A 20,101-nucleotide genomic window follows, 5' to 3' on the forward strand; every position below is an offset into this window, starting at 1 on the left:
GAGCTTGCACAGGATAGATTAGCATGGAGAGCTGCATCAAACCAGTCTCAGGACTGAGGACCACCACAACAACAACAACAACAACAACAACAACAACAACCTGATATCATGCTGCAGTATGATGGCGCCCCACTTCAATAGGCCTGTAAGTGTTAGGAAGACTTTGGATGGTACATTTCCAGGTCACTTGATTGGCAGACGAGGACCCACTTTCTGGCCTCCAAGGTCTCCATACATGACCCCATTCGAATTTTTCTTTGGGGCTTTCTGAAGGATGCTGTCTACCAGATTATGGCGTGGGACCTGTGAGCTTGCATCAGAGCAGCAATTGCACTTGTAAGGTTGAACATGGTTGGGACTGGAATACTGCTTAGAAATCCTGCATGCCACAGAAGACACATACACTGAACTCTGTTAAGAGGCTACTAAAACTTTAGGAGTGTGCAAACCCCACCTCGCTACTTAAACCCATTTCTGAAATACATATGAACAAAGTTGTAAATATTATTTTGAAACGCCCTGTATTTGCAGCAATGAAACATTCATAAATTCTCATTAAATAGCCTTAATGAGATTATTAACTGAAGATTCAGTATCTGTAGTAAGTGTCATAGCATGTAAGAGCACAAAGAATTTCATGACCTTTTTTACAACACAGTTGCATTTCGAACAGTTTTTTGAGTTAACAGGAAGTATATAATGCAGTTAAGAGTCTGACGATAGTGCTGCAATCAAGTTGGGTACAAAATGGTGTATTGTAAACTGACATGCTATCTGTTGGGTTCAAAGCAGAAGACAATGTGACTACAGTACAGCTGCCATCCAGTTGAAATGATGTCAACCCCAGCTAGGTGATAAATATAAATCTCTAAATATTCCATAGCAGTTGTACACTCCATAGGCAGGTTGTGTGTAAATTACATTAGTAATTAACTGCATCTGGGGCATGGCAAGCTTTCACTACTAGGTAGTCCCCCATAGTGGAAAGATTAACTACCATAATAAAACCTAGTCTCTCACAAAACTCAAAAGAAATTTTGCACAAGATGTGAAGGGTATTGGGCACAAAAATTAGTGCCCAGGCAATATGTTAATGGGAAAAAGACCAAAGCAGAAAACAGCGAAGTGAGAGATGAACTCCTATCTACTAATTTTCCTTTATACACACACACACACACACACACACATACACACACACACACACACACACACATACACACACACACACACACACACACACACACACACACACACAAAACCACTTTGCCACTATTCAAATACCACATAATTCCAAAGGTGAGTGCCGTATCCTGCTACTAGTGCCCACAAGTATGTGTGTGCAGAATGTGGTGACACCGCGCATGTGTGCTTGAATCAGCAGCCAACTTTATCAATGCAGGTTGGCAGCTGGAGGCCACCTGCGCAAGGCGTGTGTGCAGTACAGTCTCCGCCATGCCGTCTCCCAGCGACACGCACATATATATGCATGGAGCAGTGCTGATTGACCTTCTCTATGTTATTCTAGTTGCAGCGTGCAAATCAGTTGTTCTGTGTCTTATGGAGTCTTGAGAGGCTATTCCATTATTGATCAGAGCTTACAAATAAAGCCATATTAGTGTGACTCAGATCAGTTTTGTGTATTACTTGGTTACTATACCATTTGAGAAGAGTTTACATAGGTTTCCACATGTGTAGTCTTTAAGTGCAGTTTCATCAGATTTATTCATTACTGGCCCCGACTGAGCAGCGTACTTTGGTTGTGACCACTCTGCCGGCTTCCAGTAAGAGACAGGGTACCGATCGACCAGTCCGCGCACCCACTTTTCCTCCATATTATGATTCAGCCAAACACTGGGAAGCGTGAGAAAAAAAGACTCAAAAGCATTTTTTGGCTTTCGAAACCGTTTGGAAAACATCAGTACCACCGTCAATGCACAGTCGATCCAAGATCATATCCCCCTCCATACCAAGAGGAACTGTTGGCGAAAAATGCAATTGCCCAGTACTATTCTAAAATTGTTTTGTCTGAAGAGTTTGGATGAAGAGTATTTGTGCAGGCTGGTTTTGAATACTGCTTTTGGTCTCTACCAATATTTGTCTTCCTTTTGGTGTGACTAGCACTCCTGGTATTTTCCAACAATTTTTAGAGCAACTGACTATGCTTGTCCTGTGTTGAATTAATTATCTGGATATCACTGTCATGGGTTCATCCGCAGCTGATCACTTGAAAAATTTTACACTTTGTTTTTCTGTCTTACGGTCTGCACACTTAGTGTAACCTTGTGAAATCTCAGTTTTTTCAACCTTCTATTATTTATTTGGGGTTCAAGGGGTCACGGCACAAGGTTCTTCCTCTGCCAGACCACATCTTCATCTATGCCTCGCCCCTCATCCGTGAAGGGGTTTCAGGACTTCCTACAGAAGATAGCCTACTACCAGATATTCCTGCTGAGGCGGCCACACTGGTCCACCTAATGCCCATTTTGTTAACCCAGACTGAGAACGTTCTCTTCAAATGTTGAAATCCAAACTGTTCTTGGCACCTTGTATAGCTCCATTCTCTCTGGAACAGCACATTGTTTTGGTGACTGATGCCTCAAAGTACAGCCTCAGCATGGTCCTAGTGCACCAATATGCCGACGGCTCTGAACGACCTGTTTCTTTCACCTCCCACTTCAGCCCTGCAGCATTACTCTCAAGTGGGAAAAAGAGGTTCTTGCCACAGTCTATGCTTGCCAGAATTTTCATGTTTTTTTGTATGCCTGCATAATCCCATTGTTTCCTTGTTTAACCCTCTCACGATCTTGCCTGACAAGGCAGCACAATGCCTACAATACTGGACACTGTTCTTGACTTGCTACAATTACAATATCCATTTTCATCCTGCCTTCCTGGGGGTCCTGATCTTGATTTTGTTAATGAAGAATTGCTTTTCTTCAATCCCAATATTGAAATACAGGATGCAGTTGCCACCGATCTGGTTCTCTGCTGGATGGTTCGGTTTGTTCAACAGGGCTGGCCATGCAAATCGACAGATCATGTTTCGGACCCCTCCACTACTATTTTTCCTTACGGTATCGCCTCTCTGTTTTTGATGGTGTTTTGCTATTGCCCACGGAAGACATCTCTCCCAGGGTAGTCATTCCGGCCTCATTACAGTGTGAGGTTCTGTGGCTTCACCAGTGTCACTGGGGAGTTTTGCACACTAAACTGTTGCCTAGGAGACATGTTTTTGCCCTGGGATTGATGGCAAAATTGTTTATTTTTTCACAGCTAGTGAGTAGTGTGCCCAACAACTTGCAGCTCCCAGTGCATCTCTGCCCTCTGGCACACTCCATATCAGCCATAGGAACGTATTAATGTAGACTTTGCAGGTCCCTTCTTGAATTCCTATTGGCTCTTGATGATGGATACATTCTTCCAGTTTCCTTATATTCTCTGGTGTGTGTCAACATCAGCTGAGATCAGAATTTGTACGCTTTTGACAATTTTTTCTGTTGAGGGGTTGCCTCGTATCTTACTTTCCGATGATGGGCCCCAGTTTTTTCCTCACAACTTTCAATTATTTTGTTCCCGTCATGGATTTAGTCATATTATGGCTCATTTCTTCCACCCTCAATTAAATGGTGAGGCTGACTGACTGACAATGACGCAGAAATGGTGATGGCACTCGGCACTCCCCTCTCCAGAGCTGTCGTCGGGTTCTGCACTGGACACATTGCCCTCGAAAGTGCCCGTGTTGACACACATTCCAGCCCTATGCTGCAGTGCCCGTCAAACACGTCGTCCCAACTCGTCTGCCAGCACCCGCTGCCACGGCTCCAGATTCGATGGATGTGTCTTTTGTCGGGCAGCCTGCGCACCCACTTCATATGAGGTAGAGGTGTACTGTATGCTGCTACTAGTGCGAGTGAGTGTGAACGTGCTGAGTGTAGTGTCGCTGCGCGTGCATGTTCGAATCTGTCGCCAACTGTATCAGCATAGGACAGCTGCTGGACGCAAGCACGCAGTGCTGTCCCCGCTACTCCACCTACTGACAACTTACACTTCTTGTCTCTCTTGCTCCCTATGTGATTCTAGTTTGTATTGCACACATCAGTGTTCTGTTTCTTGTGGTGTTCTGACTGTTCACAGGTTATCATTACAACCATATTTGTGTGACTTGGATCAGTTATGAGTATTACTTGGTTACTACAGTGAGTCATATAATGACTTACAAGTGAATTAGCTCCACTCTTTAACTTATTTACAGTAGATCTCTGTGATACAGAATAAAGAAAAAACTAACAACAATAAAATAAAATGGCAAAAAAGGATATACAGTATACAAGCTTACAAACTGTGAAGACTAGGATGATTTGGAAGATTTTCCAGTCACCTTTCTAAGAGTTTTGTGATCTGTTTCTTCACAGAATTTTACAAGTGTTTCATGCTAGTAGCATCAACATTTAAAATGGAGGTCTTACTGCCAGTAGTCCCTTTATGCCTTTTGTTCAGCATACAATCCTCCTGTCAAAATATGACATACTCACACGGTGATGCCACAACTATCAAAATGACAGCTCCTCTTAACTGGGAAGAAAACAAAGGTTAAAGAGTAATTCTCTGAACTGAGGTCAGCTAGAATTGCCATATAGTCATATAGTCACTGGATGGAGATACTACTTGGTCAAGTGGATAACGGATGAATACCATATGACTTCAAATTCTATACAAACATTTGTGTCAGCATCAAGTCAACAGTTTGGATATAGCCGTATAGTCTGTTATGGATACGTGGACAAGATGGCGGTCACACTAAATGACCCATTCCCAATCCATACACTCAAGTCACACCCACTTGTGCTTTTTTAATATCATTGAGGCATACTAATATTTACTTTGACGTTTTCGCTTGACTGTCACAATAAAGAACTTTCCAGACTCATAGAAAAGGCGGCTGTTCGCCTTAAAACTATGCCATCTCTGTGAGAGCTATTGCTAATACATTGTTAAACGTAACCTTCGAATTCAGATTCATTTCTGTCTTTTTTATGAATGTTGCAATTTTCACAAATATTAATGTATTCAGGGTCCTCAAAAAAAGTGTCAAATACTTTGGGAGGTGGTAGTACTTATCAAAACAAGAAAAATAAGTCCAATAAAAATGGGCCGGAAAATGCATACTTTCTGCTATAAACGTGTTCACAGGGGTGTTAAATGTGGTGTCCATTCATGACAATGCACCCCTCAGCTCTCCGGCCTCAAATTCATGACAATGCACCTCTCTCCTCTGCGGCATAATGAATGACACACCCTTTGAAGTATACCCAGTTGTTGTTGTACCTGCTGGCACACATTGAAGATGCAACCCTGTAGTGTGCACATCTCTTTAATTGGCATGTCATAGAACAATTCCTTCAAGTATTCCCAATACCAAAAGTCAAAGGGATTGAGGTCTGGGGAACAAGCAGGTCGAGTTGTGGGAGCCCCCGACTAATGCAGCAGTCCTGAAATGTTTGCATCTGATGTTCGTGCACATTGTGACAAAAGTGTGCTAGTACGCCATCGTGCATGAATAACTTATATTCGTTGTTGCAATGGCACAGCCTCCAGCAAGGTAGGCAATACATTAATGAGAAAGTCCAGATAAAGCACTACAATAACCTTTGTGCTCGCACGTATGGATCACTGCCAAGTAGGCCTGAAGACGCATTGATTAAGAATTGGTTCTGATGACCTTTTCCCTGAATGTCTTGGTGACTTACACCTACCAATATGTGCTGGTTATGGAAATTCACAACACCTTCTCTTGTGAACCCTGGCTCATCAGTAACTACAATCTTGTATGTGGACAGTGGATCTGTGGCACACTTCTGCAACAGCCACTGACAGAACTGCCAGGTGCCATGATGATCCTGTGGCCTTAGGGCCTGAATGTGCTGTAGATGATAAGGGTACAGCAACTGTTCATGAAATATCCCCTCCCCAGATAAGAGAGTGAGACATGCCATCTACTGCCGCTAATCGTCGCACACTGCTCTCAAGGGTATCTTCCAACAAACATAACACACACTCCTCCATGACAGGCGTGCACACTGTGCTGAGGACTTCCACTGTCAGTCTTCCGAGATGCGAGGGTACCTGTGTCCCTCAGATATCAGAGGGCACGCTATTTTTCAGTGTAGAGGGTATGGGCTATGTCCATTTGCTAAACCATAGCAGAATATCATATCCACTATTTTACCTGTCAAGTAGTAGGCTTCCATTGCTAACAAGTGGTGGAAGAGAGAAAATGTAAATTTACTACACCATTTGTAAGTACGAACAGGGCAATAGCAGTAAAAACATAAGTGAATCCACACTTGGAAGAAGGTAAAACACCATGATACATATTCAGGGTCGACAGTACTGTACAATAGAGCACAAAAACACAACGAAAACCTATGTAGACTACAAAACAACTTGAACCACACTACTGAGTGCAGACCACCTGATAAGGGGTGAAGTACTGTGTGTAACACATCTTAATACCCTGCTGACACATTTGAAGGAGGAATAATTCAACAACTGTGCTAATATCCACAACCAAGCATCGCGCAGTCCTTCCTATAAACACGTTTTTATCTTGTAAAGCGTGCATTTTCGGACTCACATTTATTGGACTTATTTTTCTTGTTTTGATGAGTGCTACAGCCTCTCAAATCATTCAACACTTTTTTGGACCTCTACTATATTGATTTAGCAGGCAGAATCAGTTGCATTCTCTGTCTTTTTGCGGATATGACACACAATTTTACATGGCATGCAGTGTCAACATCGTACAATTAGACTGTCATTTACACACACAGACATTTTTGCACTATTCTACTATTATTTAATTGATTCAGTAAGATAATAATCCAATCAATATTGAGCAGTGGGGTTTCACATGTAAATTTGTACTACATTTATTGCTAGGATGGGATTGTTGCTTACATTATGATTCGTGTTTGTTCCAGTTTATATGGGAATTCATGAATAAGGCACTGCTGAAGTACCTCCAGTCAAAATCTTAAGATTATTTGTTAGTAAATTAAGAAAAACAACTCTTTATGCTAATAACATTTTAATCATCTATTAATCATATAGATACTGTTTTACACCATTTATCATGGTTGTAAATTTGAATGATCCTGCTTGTGACATTGGTGTCTTCTTTCACTAACATAATGGTTTTTAGCACACACAGGGTAAAACTTGTGAGAATATTAAAAGTAGTAAATAGGCTTCAACATGTTCTTTATCTCACTTCTGTTATGATTCTCACTGCTCTCTTCTCCAATACGAAAACCCTTTTCACAATACATAGAATTGTAAGCTCATCCTTTTTAAGAAAAACTGAAGTGTAGTACTTTATAACTATATGTAACTGGAATTAGTTACACAAGCAAATGCCTGGGAATAACAATCTACATGTATATGAAGTGAAGGAATCACATACACCCACTTATAAGTAAAGCAAATGGCTGGCTTTCATTCATTCTTAATATACTAGGAAATTGTGGTTTATCTAGAAACAATTTTGCTTATAAACATTTGTATAGCCTACCTAGGAATGAAGCTCAATATCTAGTACACACATTGTGTCAGACATATTGAGCATATACTAAAACTGCGTAATCTCACAAATGGTGATTGCAATATTTGAATTGCAAGCAAGTGAAACCGCAATGCTTGAAATCACATGGGCAAACACTTGAAGGAAGATCTTCTGCAAAAATATATTCAAGAAGAGCTCTTTAAGGCTAACTATTTAATTCAAATGTCACAGCCTCACACAGAGATTGCACTGTTATTGATGATAGATTGATTTAGTACATTCTTTAATTTTGCATGGTTCACATGCTGATCTGCTTATTTGCTTTTTGCTTATATGGTATTTCAATGCAGTCAGTTCTTTTGTGTAGCATTCAAATGTATAAACTGGAATACTGTACCATCACTTAATCCTTATTTTTGGCAGTTTATCACAAAATAATTTCATCTTGAGTTGTTGAAGATTTATAGAGATTGTCTTCTACTTTCAACACTTAATGACTGAGTGAACTCACACATCTCTTGCACATGATCTATTGAAAGATGCCACAAAACTGGAATGACAGATGATAACAATGAAACAGCACACAATACTGTACAGGAAGACAGGTAGTCAAAGGTGTATGAAATAGCACACATCATACAAGTATGAAAAGAAAGTGTAAAATGCACTGCATGAAAAATTAAGCATGAACAAAATAGGAGCCAAAACGAAATTATGATTGATGATTGGTTTGCTTCAAAAAGACTCCAATTGAGTAGTACCACAAAATTTTTAAAATACTTAATGCAAGAAATGAAACAGCAATCAAAGCAGTGCATGGAAATCAGTAACCCAGCACAAAAGATAGATAATGTCAATCTTATGTGTTGTAAAGGCTATATGCAGTACTTTCTAGGATATAAAATGGATTCTTCTTTTTGACTGCTTAGCAACAAGGAAATGGATGGGGGTAGAGATGGAAATCATCTTTGGTGAAAATGCATCTGTCAAAAAAGTAGTTTGAAAATGGGTATCTGAGAAAACTGAAGTATGAACTGCTGGAAGGAACTTGTTCTACAAAATTGTAAATAAGTGAATATTTGAAAACCTTAACCGTTGGAGCCAGTAGTTTCCTTGCTTCCATCTAGCTTGCTCACTAGAAGTTCCATGAGATGATGACGTCTTGGTTGAAACTAATAGCAGAACAGTACGATAAAAACTTTAAGCAGATTGGTGTAGTTATTTACAATGAAATATCTTTTATGCAAGCTGGGTTGCTTGAGTTTAAGGAGATTTAATTTCTTACTCGCAGCTGTTTAACAGGCTGAAATAGGATTGTAGCATTTGATTTAAACTGCTCAAATGCTGGAAAAATGTCAAAAATTAACAAAATTTTTAGTAATTATTTGCAACAGACCTTTATTACTTTTGTACACCATTACCAGCACTTAAAATGAACTTTCACTGTGGTATACTCTGCAGCAATATTTTCACCGAAGTCCTAGACCACATTTTCTTCCAGGGGATTCTCAGCAGTTCTGTTATGAATCACAGTATGAAATTCCTATGTGCATCTTCTTTTACTTTTTCAACTGACTGATAAACAATAAATTCACTGTGTATGAAATATTTAGTAGCCTTCTCAATAATTACCTTACCAGGTTTGGAAGCTTGTTTTAGCCACTTGCTCTTTTTAGTCACTTTTCATATTTGTGAATTATGTTTCCATTTTTAAAACTCCGCCTTTTGCAAAACACCATTTTTTTAAATTTTATTTTATTTTATTTTTTTTTTTTTAAATATTGTTTGCACATAAATGTTTTGATACCTATGTATAATCTACAGAGGGTCTTCTTTTATTTCTGGAACTGCATTAATTTTTGAAGAGGGGATTGGACAAATTATACTCATTTTTTAAAATGTCTTTTATGGCTTGACAGCACATTGTACTGTACGAAGCCCATTCACAAATTAACTTCCAACTAGCTGTTAAGTATAAACAAATGCTTTTTGTTTCATGGCACTTGCTTAGCTGAAAATCCTTTCGGGTTGCCAAAAACAAATCATGAACAGGCATTGTGTGTGTGTGTGTGTGTGTGTGTGTGTGTGTGTGTGTGAGCATTGTCATGATGCAGCTTCCACATGTGGTTTTGCCATTGCGGTCGTTTTCTTCAGAATGCTTCATGCAAGTGGCACATAACTTCCAGGTGGTATTCATTATTGACCTTACAACCATAAGGCAGGAACTCATCATGCACTATCCCATTCTAATCAAAGAAAATAGTGAGAACAGCATTCACATGTCATTGAATCTCTCGAATTTTTTTTTTACATCTTGGATCTTTCAGGCAGTTTCCATTGGGATGACTGGGCCTTGGTTTTGACATCACACCTCTATAACCAAGTTTCAACACCTGTTATAACCTTCTTTAGAAGTTCTGGATCACTGTTGACTTCATTCATCAATTCCTGAGCAATGTCTACGCAACATCTTCTTTGGTCAAAATTCAACACTTGCTGAACAAACTTTGCTGCTACACATTTCATGCCCAAAATATATTTAAAAAAATTGCTTGGCACGAACAAAAGGATATGTCGACATCATCAGCAATCTTCGTGATGGTGATTCGGCAATTTTCCAGAACCATTTTCCTTATTTCTTCCACATTGTCATATGTAATTGATGTGCTAGGGTGTACAGGGCAGTCATCATCTTCAACTTCTTCAATTCTCTTTGAAATGTTTATACCACTCATAACCTCTTGGCTTACTCACAGCAGAGCCGCAAAAGTCACAATCAACATTTCGAGACTGGTGCTGCACTTTGTTCCATTTTTCAAACAACATTTAATGCAAATTATATGTCCATCATTTTCAAAAGCAAAAATTCACCGAGCACTCAAAAATGCATATAACCTTCATGATAATAAACTAAATATTCAAAACAGATGAAAAAACAAACTAACTTCGGGAACATATGCACCAACAAGATTTAAAAAAAAAATTGAAAATCAGATGTATAAAGCCTACAAAATTCAAAAATTCGTATTACTTTTTTATCGCACCTCGGATGAAACTCCGAATGTCAATTTTTAAAAAACAACCTCAAAAGATGATTACTAAAGGAAACATTTTCCATTGCGACAATGCACAATCCCATACAGTGTGCGCGCGCACACACGCACACACGCACACACACACACACACACACACACACACACACACACACACACACACACACACACACACACACACACCATGGCTTTAAGCAGCATCCTCACTAAAGTCCTGATTTAACACCATATGAGTTTAATCTCTTTCCCAAGCTGAAGAACTGGCTGCTGACAGCACTTTACAATCGACATTCGGCTCAAGGATGTTGTCAACAACTGGCCGAGGCATCTGGTAACGCCATTCTTTTACAAAGGGAAAAAATGTTTGAATTTGGGTGGCGACTATGAGGACAAATAATGTCAACATGTAAGCACAGATTGTATACGCAAAAAACATTTTACCCTTTTTTTTTCTTTTCTTTTTTCAACAGCCAATCCGAGGTCAATTTATGAGAAGCCCTCATATGTCACTTTGTGTGTTTCTTTGTAGAGTGTTATTATTTTCACTGTTTGTCATACTTTTTCCATTTCATTTTTAACATGGTATCCCAAGTTTTCATGCATAAAAATGAGATTTAGGAAAGTGACATTTCTCAATGACTGCAACGCGATGTTTTCCTAAATCTCAGTTTTGTATAATCTGGCATTACCAGGTGAGAGTCAAGAGAAAAATGGTGTGAAACACTGTATATAACTACAGCTCAAAAATAAGCACACCAAGGATTTAACACAGAACAAAAAATATTGCTTATTGCCAAGACGTAAAACCCATAACAGCAGTACAAGCTGACCAACCCTGTCCTTCAAAATTAAGCCGTTTCTCAGAAACATATCAAGACCCACTGAAGATGACATACAGGTCTTGAGACATGTCTGGGTATAAAAAAAGCCATTGTGTTTTGCAGAAGGAAGAGTTTTGTAAACATCAAGAGCCTCGCCTCAACTTAAATCCTATCGAGCATGTTTAGAGTGCAAGGGGGAGACATGTTGCAGCACATCCACATGCACCAATGACCATTCAATAGTCGTCAACTAAGCTAATAGAGGAATTGAATGCCCTACCACATGCACTCCTTACCAACCGTGTGGCCAGCATGGGAGCACGTTGCAGAGTAAGCAGTACCATCTCTGATAATCACACACTCTATTAAGAACCATGCCCTGCCTTTTGTAATGTCCAAAAGACCATCTTAAGTCATGGTGACTTCAGTGTAATTATTGTCTTTGAATAAAGGTGTCATTTCTGTTAATTTCATTATGTATTTCTTTCAGTTGCCTTCTGTGCTACTATTTAGTAGTTCTTCCTATGTAAGGTCCAAGTGCCACTGAGCTATGTTCCTTGGAGGTGACACATTATGCCAAAGTTATTTTTGTTCCTAATTTTTGTAAACTTGTGTAGATAGAAAAAATAACTGTTTCCATAGCTGCTCATTGTCATCTTCATAGTTACCAAAATACTAAACAGGAAATAATTTCATTGTGAAACACAGTATTTCATGAAGTCTTCAACAGATGTGTATTTTGTATCACTATTATGTTTTATTGAGACCTCTTGCTGAATCAACCAATGATTACAAATTAATGTCTCCTGATGATACTAATTTCATCCAGCAAACAGGTTGGACTATCTGCTGGATAAAAATCTTGATTAAAATTAAAACACCACATACCTCTTTCCAAAGCATTCCTCAGCTGTCTTTCAATGGCTTCAAAAAGAATCTGATCATCTGCCTCCAGGCCACCACTTTGTGAATACCACTCCAGAAGGCAGTCCAATGGTGTCTTCCCCTTAAGCAGAATTAGAGATTATTCTAATTTGATCTCAAGTGATTTTCACACACAGTAAGGTAACATGAATATAACCAACATGAGTCTGTTTACCTCATTTGTACGCGTGACAACACATGCGCCACGGTTCAGCAATACTTGGACAGTTGAGAGATTTCCGCACAAAGCTGCATCATGCAAAGGTGTAATCCCACCACAAAGTGCTCCTCCTCTGTCATTAATCGCTGCACCATGATCCAACAACATCTCTACAATCTCAGGGAAACCAAGATTGGCTGCTTCGTGTAAAGGCAACCAGCCACAGTGATCCCGAACATTCACAGGATGACCCTACATCATAAATAATGGCACAAAATCACATATTTATACCTTATGAAAATTTCTCTTTACTTTTTTTTGTTTTATGAACTTCTAAAGGCAGAATTTTTTAAAAAAAGTGAATGTCTTTTTATAAGCTTGGTGGAGGAGATACAGGAAACCAAAAGGGGAGAAAAGTAAAAACAGTTGCCATAGCTCATGAAACACAAAATTATGCTACGGATGATGAATGAAAACTTGCCTTGTTGAATACTTACGCCATTTACACACTTATTCTTAATATTCTTCAAAGAGTTTAAATGAGTAGTCTTTGCTATGTTGTGGCTTAGAAATGTCTAATCACTATCGATAAAAAATCTGAAAAAAAAAACACTAAAAAAGGTAACACTAGAAGCCAGACACTATCTCACTTCACAGTATCAATGGGCTACATAGATCAGGGGCTGGAATGACACCAATGGCGTGAATTTATGAAGTTAGAGAAAATGTCCAACTTGGATATGAAGATTTCAAAGCACCATTCAACCCTGCTAACCCTACATTTGATACAGGGCTATTAAACTACTTATATGAGGGGTAATCATGAAGTAATAACTATCATCTTGAAAAGTAAAGCTACACAATATTTTGTTTGTTTGCACTTAAATACCTGCAGTTCTGGTAACCAATGAAATACGTATGCCACATTACTGCAGTATGCTATTAAAGGGATAAAAATGGCGCATCCCGCTGATAAAGTGGAAATCAGTTGCAAACACCCCCCCCCCCCCTCCCTCCCTGCCATGCTCTCAAGTGTTACTACGTAGTTCACTGGTAACGTGCCAGACTACATATCTAAAGGTCTCAGGCTCAATCCGCAGCCACTCTCAGTATTTTTATGAGTCTTTTTCACTTCTTTCACCTCTGGAAGCATTTGTTAGCATGAAAAATATAAACACAAAATGACAGAACTGATAAAAAGATCTACGAATTCTAGTCTTTTGTTGTTGTTGTTGTATCGCAGATGTAATAAAAGGAAAGGTGTCATGTAAAATATTTTCGTGAATATCAACATGCATGCCACCGGAGTTCTGCAACAATCTGAGAATGTGCCCACTGGATATTATCTCAACGACTGTTTATTCTAGGATCCCATTTGAGATTACATACTCTTGTTAACATTTTAATTTAATAATATCTTTATTAACATATATCTATACACTTCACTGTAAGTGCTCCTTTTATGATGCAAAGTGTTACAAAAACATCATCTAGATGCAAATGCTCAACAACCAGTGGTGCAGAAACTCAGATGGTAAGCTTTGTTAGAAATTGTGGCTACTGTCTTTTAACCAGTGCACTCTGCACCGAAGAGTGCTCTGATATTAATCTTCATGATGGACTAAAATAATCTGCTACATTGGGCCTCATACTTAATAAGGGCAGAAATCCTTGTTCTATAGCTGGGTGCATATAAGAAAGTACCAGCACTGGCAAGAGTGCAACACCCGGATTCCGACCCTGCCTAGTAGAATTTATATGCTCGGAAAACTATTGCTCTTGCTTCTTAATGTATTACTTGTTGTGTTTGCTTTATGTCAGGCATAATAAACACTATAGCGGCTAAGTGATATCACCACACCTAAACCAACATGAAAATCAATACTAAAATTTCTGTACACACCCCAATGTGCATGCTACATACACGTGGCTGGAGCGTCATGTGGTCCACTGCTCCTTGCCACTGCATATTACCCCACCACTCACTCTTTTATGTGCACAATGCTATAGTCATAGTTCAGTTAAGGAAGTAAACTTCACTTGTTCTACTCAATAAAAGGTGTCTGCACCAAGATTTTATAAGCAAGATGAGGCATGTAAAACAACTTATCACAAAACTGGGTGTTCACTCATTAACAGAAGTGTAAACATATCACCATTGTACTGTAGTACATAACCCAACAATGTAGGATCCATACAACGTTTAAATAATGAAACTATATTAATAACTGTGAAATTAAATGTATGGAAGAAAAGAATAATCTAGCTGAAAATGCAACCATGTTGGCACAATTTTTCGATCCACTAGTGAACTGTTTCATCTGCCATAATTTTGTTGAAATATTTACATGGACATTTTCTTTCTAGATGAAACTTACAATGTAAAAATATTTTACTGTTTTACATACCTGCTCAAGAAGTTTCTTAACAAGAGCTTTGTTTCCAGCAATGCAAGCAGTATGCAACTGTGTCTCCCCTTTCTCATTTCTACGCACCTTCAAACCGATTGACCGTTTTCTCGTAACTCGGGACCTATCAAATTCTTCATTTTCTGATTCTGATAAGTCTGAAAAAAAGGAAAAAGTCACTGACTTTTTATATTTCAGAGACTGCTTATATTCATATCAAATGGAAAAAGAAATCCACACTTTCACAATAAGACTTATCGATGGAATGACAGACAATGGGAACTGGGAAGCTGAAAAGAGATGTCAGAGTAGCGTCTGGTTATATCAATCAATTATGCAGGAGACCATAAGTGAAATTCAGAAAGTGTGATAGATTTAAAGACAAATTAAAGCTTTGGCCAAGTCATGCCCCACAGCAGATTGTTAATGAAAGTACGAGCATATTTAATAGGTTGCCCGATATGTCAGTGGCTCAAATACTTCTTAAGGAACAGAACCCAGTACGTATCTGGCAGACAGGGCGGTCAGCAATCTGCAGTTGTTTGTTGATTATGCTTTGGTGTATGGGAAGATAATAAAGTTGAGTGACTGTAGGAGAATACAAGATGACTTTGACAAAATTTCTAGTTGGTATGACAAATAATAGCTGGCTATAAATGTAGAAAAATATAAGTCAATGCAGATGAGTAGGAAAAACAAATCTGTAATGTTTTAATACAGTATTAGTAGCAGACTGCTTGACACAGTGACATTGTTTAATTATCTGGGTGTAACATAACAATGCAGTATGAAATGGAACAGGCACAAGACAATTGGGATAGAGAAGGTCAACGGTCAACTTCAGTTTTGTGGGAGAATGGACACTAACACAGCCTATTCTTGAGTTCTGCTCTCAAGTGTTTGGGATCCATACCAGGTCGTAATGAAGAAAGACACAGAAGCACTTCAATTCAGAGGCAGGCTACAAGATTTGTTATTGGTGGGTTTGAACACCATGCAAGCATTACGGTTGCTTTGGGAACACAAATGGGAATCCCTGGTGGTAAGGTGATGTTTTTTTAACACCCACTGTTGAGATAATTTAGAGAAAATGCATTTGAGGCTGACTCTAATGCTGCCAACACACTTTTCACATAAGGACCACAAAGATAAGATACGAGAAATAAGGGCTCATACAGAGGCATATAGACTGTTGTTTTTCCATCACTCTATTTGTGATTGGAACAGGAAAGGAAATGACTAATTATGGTACAGTGTACTCTTCATTATGCACTGTATGGTGACTTATGGAGTACATGTGTACATGTAGATGCAGATGCAGATGCAGATGATAGCTCAGTTGGTAAGATAACCTCTCAACAAATGCAAATGTCAGCCTGATACATGATTTTAATTATCCATGAAGAGTCATTCCTACATTTATGCACTGCCAATCACAACGAGAAAGTGGTTTTAAAAATTCATATTTTTACCTGCTTAACAATTCAGCACTAATTTTCTTCACATGCTGTAAATGTCATAAGTTCTAAATTTTTTTTACCCCTAACACCTATATGAGGTAGAAGTTGCTCCTTCTCCACTAAAAGATCATTGGTGGCATTGCATTGGTGGAGGGAAAGGGACAGGTGTGTAAAAAACAATGACTAACAAAGGCTGAGGCTATGTGGGTTATGGGTACTTAGGATACATTGTAAGGAGGGTTCCCACCTGTGCAATTTAGAAAAGCTGGTGCTGCTGCAAAGGATCCAGATGGCACAGGCTGTGAAGCAGTCACTGAAATGAAGAACGTTGTATTGGGCAGCATGTTCCGCAATGGGGTGGTCAAGCTGTTTCTTGGCCACAGTTTGCTGGTCATGCAGACAGACAGCTTGTTGGCTGTTATGCCCACATAAAATGCAGCACAGTGGTTGCACCTCAGCTCATAGATCACTTGCCCAGTTTCACAGGTAGCCCAGCCTTTGATGGGAGTTTTGCGACTGCAGTCAGTACTGCAGTATCATCATCATCATCATCATCATCATTATCATCGTCAGTCAGCTGGTACATTGTCTGAAGATGGCCTAATATTAAACGCTGAAACTACCCACATTTTTAGAAAACGATTGTCCGATCAAGACTGATTTTTACTAATTCTATTTTTCTGTGTGGTGACTTTTAACTTATAGATGTTTTTTATTCATTCCCTGCAATATTGTTACGTAGCAGTTGCAATCAGGTTTACACTCGATGGCCACTGCAAAATGGTAGTAAGAAAGCAAAATTTCTGGCAAAAAATTAAAGAAAAAAGTTGTATACACCACAACTAAGGACAATAAGTATGTCATGAGTGTTTCAAACTGTATAAAAAATTAACAAGGTTATCTTTGAAGCCAAGAAACTGTACCATTTATATTATATTCAAGGAATGAATATACACTCCTGGAAATTGAAATAAGAACACCGTGAATTCATTGTCCCAGGAAGGGGAAACTTTATTGACACATTCCTGGGGTCAGATACATCACATGATCACACTGACAGAACCACAGGCACATAGACACAGGCAACAGAGCATGCACAATGTCGGCACTAGTACAGTGTATATCCACCTTTCGCAGCAATGCAGGCTGCTATTCTCCCATGGAGACGATCGTAGAGATGCTGGATGTAGTCCTGTGGAACGGCTTGCCATGCCATTTCCACCTGGCGCCTCAGTTGGACCAGCGTTCGTGCTGGACGTGCAGATCGCGTGAGACGACGCTTCATCCAGTCCCAAACATGCTCAATGGGGGACAGATCCGGAGATCTTGTTGGCCAGGGTAGTTGACTTACACCTTCTAGAGCACGTTGGGTGGCACGGGATACATGCGGACGTGCATTGTCCTGTTGGAACAGCAAGTTCCCTTGCCGGTCTAGGAATGGTAGAACGATGGGTTCGATGACGGTTTGGATGTACCGTGCACTATTCAGTGTCCCCTCGACGATCACCAGAGGTGTACGGCCAGTGTAGGAGATCGCTCCCCACACCATGATGCCGGGTGTTGGCCCTGTGTGCCTCGGTCGTATGCAGTCCTGATTGTGGCGCCCACCTGCACGGCGCCAAACACGCATACGACCATCATTGGCACCAAGGCAGAAGCGACTCTCATCGCTGAAGACGACAAGTCTCCATTCGTCCCTCCATTCATGCCTGTCGCCACACCAATGGAGGCGGGCCGCACGATGTTGGGGCGTGAGCGGAAGACGGCCTAACGGTGTGCAGGACCGTAGCCCAGCTTCATGGAGACGGTTGTGAATGGTCCTCGCCGATACCCCAGGAGCAACAGTGTCCCTAATTTGCTGGGAAGTGGCGGTGCAGTCCCCTACGGCACTGCGTAGGATCCTACGGTCTTGGCGTGCATTCGTGCATCGCTGCGGTCCGGTCCCAGGTCGACGGGCACGTGCACCTTCCGCCAACCACTGGCGACAACATCGATGTACTGTGGAGACCTCACGCCCCACGTGTTGAGCAATTCGGCGGTACGTCCACCCGGCCTCCCGCATGCCCACTATACGCCCTCGCTCAAAGTTCGTCAACTGCACATACGGTTCACGTCCACGCTGTCGTGGCATGCTACCAGTGTTAAAGACTGCGATGGAGCTCCGTATGCCACGGCAAACTGGCTGACACTGACGGCGGCGGTGCACAAATGCTGCGCAGCTAGCGCCATTCGATGGCCAACACCGCAGTTCCTGGTGTGTCCGCTATGCCGAGCGTGTGATCATTGCTTGTACAGCCCTCTCGCAGTGTCCGGAGCAAGTATGGTGGGTCTGACACACCGGTGTCAATGTGTTCTGTTTTCCATTTCCAGGAGTGTAAATCAATGTGGGGAACTGAAATGTTTAAACATGGTTTGCTGCCATTCTATAATTTACGAAAGAATGGCATTCTGTAAATTTAAAATGTAAACAACGCAAATTAAGAAATAATGTCAGGCCTGGAAGAGGTACAGGACAAGTGTTGAAACGTCTTGTGATAAAAAAAAAAAAAAATAAAAAAAATAAAAAATAAATTAAAAAAAAAACCACTGTGTTCCACGCAAAGCAGATTTGTAAAATTCTTTTGAAGTGTCAATATATTTGAAACAAAACATTTTATTCAATAATACTACAGGACATCAGAGACTGCCCCAAGAGCATCACAATTTTGTAAACCATACTGAAATGCATAATTCGGCTTTAAGTGCATATTCATACATGCAGATTCACACTAAAGTACACCCCTATCTGATATTAACCTTTTCAGTTTTCAGGTTGCCAATTTTCTTGGAGTACCAGTACTGTATTATCCTATGTTTGGTTCCTTACTACAACATATTGCCATATATGCCCGAAGATGAAAACATGCAGTTAAATTCAGTGAACAGTGGAAACTAGCCCACAGTGTGGAATGATACACTTTGTTTAAAATAAATTGCCTCTGCAGAAAAGATTAATAGGAGCCAAATTTCTTTAGCAAACACACAAATAACTTCATTGTTCTACAAAATGATTAATGCTTGATTGCTAATAACATGCAAATAAAAATCAGAAAACTGAAACTAATAACATATTTTAATCTTCTGAAATACTGTGAATATATTTTAATTCACCTGACAGCTACCAGCACATGACTCCATTTGTTTTCATTTGACATAAAAGCTGTAAACGAAGAGAAAAGAGCAAAATCACAAAATGTACACATGGGTCACATGGAGACTAACCCCCCACCCTACGCACAACAAAACAGACTGCTCTGCACATGCACAAATCTGGCAGCTATGGCATGTAAGAAATTTTTTTTATAGTAGTATCGGCTGGCTTGCTACTACTTCTCATACAAATAACAGCCACACTTCAAGTAGCCAGAAGTGGGAGAAGGCAGTTCTCTGCACGTGCACAAGCCTACTGCCAATTGCTCAAACGAACCTAAAATTGTAAACAGTTGTGACATCAAGCCCATTGAAAGCAGTTTCTTGTTAGTAAGTATTGCATAGTCTTCACCCTAAAGCATTTGACACATTTTGCTGTCAGCAGACACTCACCTGTGCACTGTTTTTTGTTGTTGTAAATGGTGCATTTTCATTGCAACAAAATTTTTATTTTTGTATCATTCTCTCGTTTATGTTATATTGCTGCAGTGTTGTTCTGCACTAGCACTCTAAAGTAAAACTATT

At 39.9% G+C, this 20,101-nt stretch overlaps 1 protein-coding gene across 3 annotated transcripts in view; it reads right to left on the bottom strand.

Annotated features, from left to right (window-relative positions):
• LOC126354008 (tonsoku-like protein) overlaps window positions 1-20,101 on the bottom strand; it is a 277,353-nt gene that overhangs the window by 118,887 nt on the left and 138,365 nt on the right. For all 3 annotated transcript variants that reach the window (XM_050003320.1, XM_050003321.1, XM_050003322.1), the window contains 3 exons: window positions 14,928-15,085; window positions 12,535-12,771; window positions 12,324-12,441 (listed from right to left, as the gene is read on the bottom strand). In XM_050003320.1, the coding sequence (XP_049859277.1) occupies window positions 12,324-12,441; window positions 12,535-12,771; window positions 14,928-15,085 (513 nt within the window). The remainder of the gene's footprint in view (window positions 1-12,323; window positions 12,442-12,534; window positions 12,772-14,927; window positions 15,086-20,101) is intronic.

Source organism: Schistocerca gregaria, chromosome 3 (genome assembly GCF_023897955.1).
Source record: "Schistocerca gregaria isolate iqSchGreg1 chromosome 3, iqSchGreg1.2, whole genome shotgun sequence".
Lineage (NCBI taxonomy): Eukaryota > Metazoa > Arthropoda > Insecta > Orthoptera > Acrididae > Schistocerca > Schistocerca gregaria.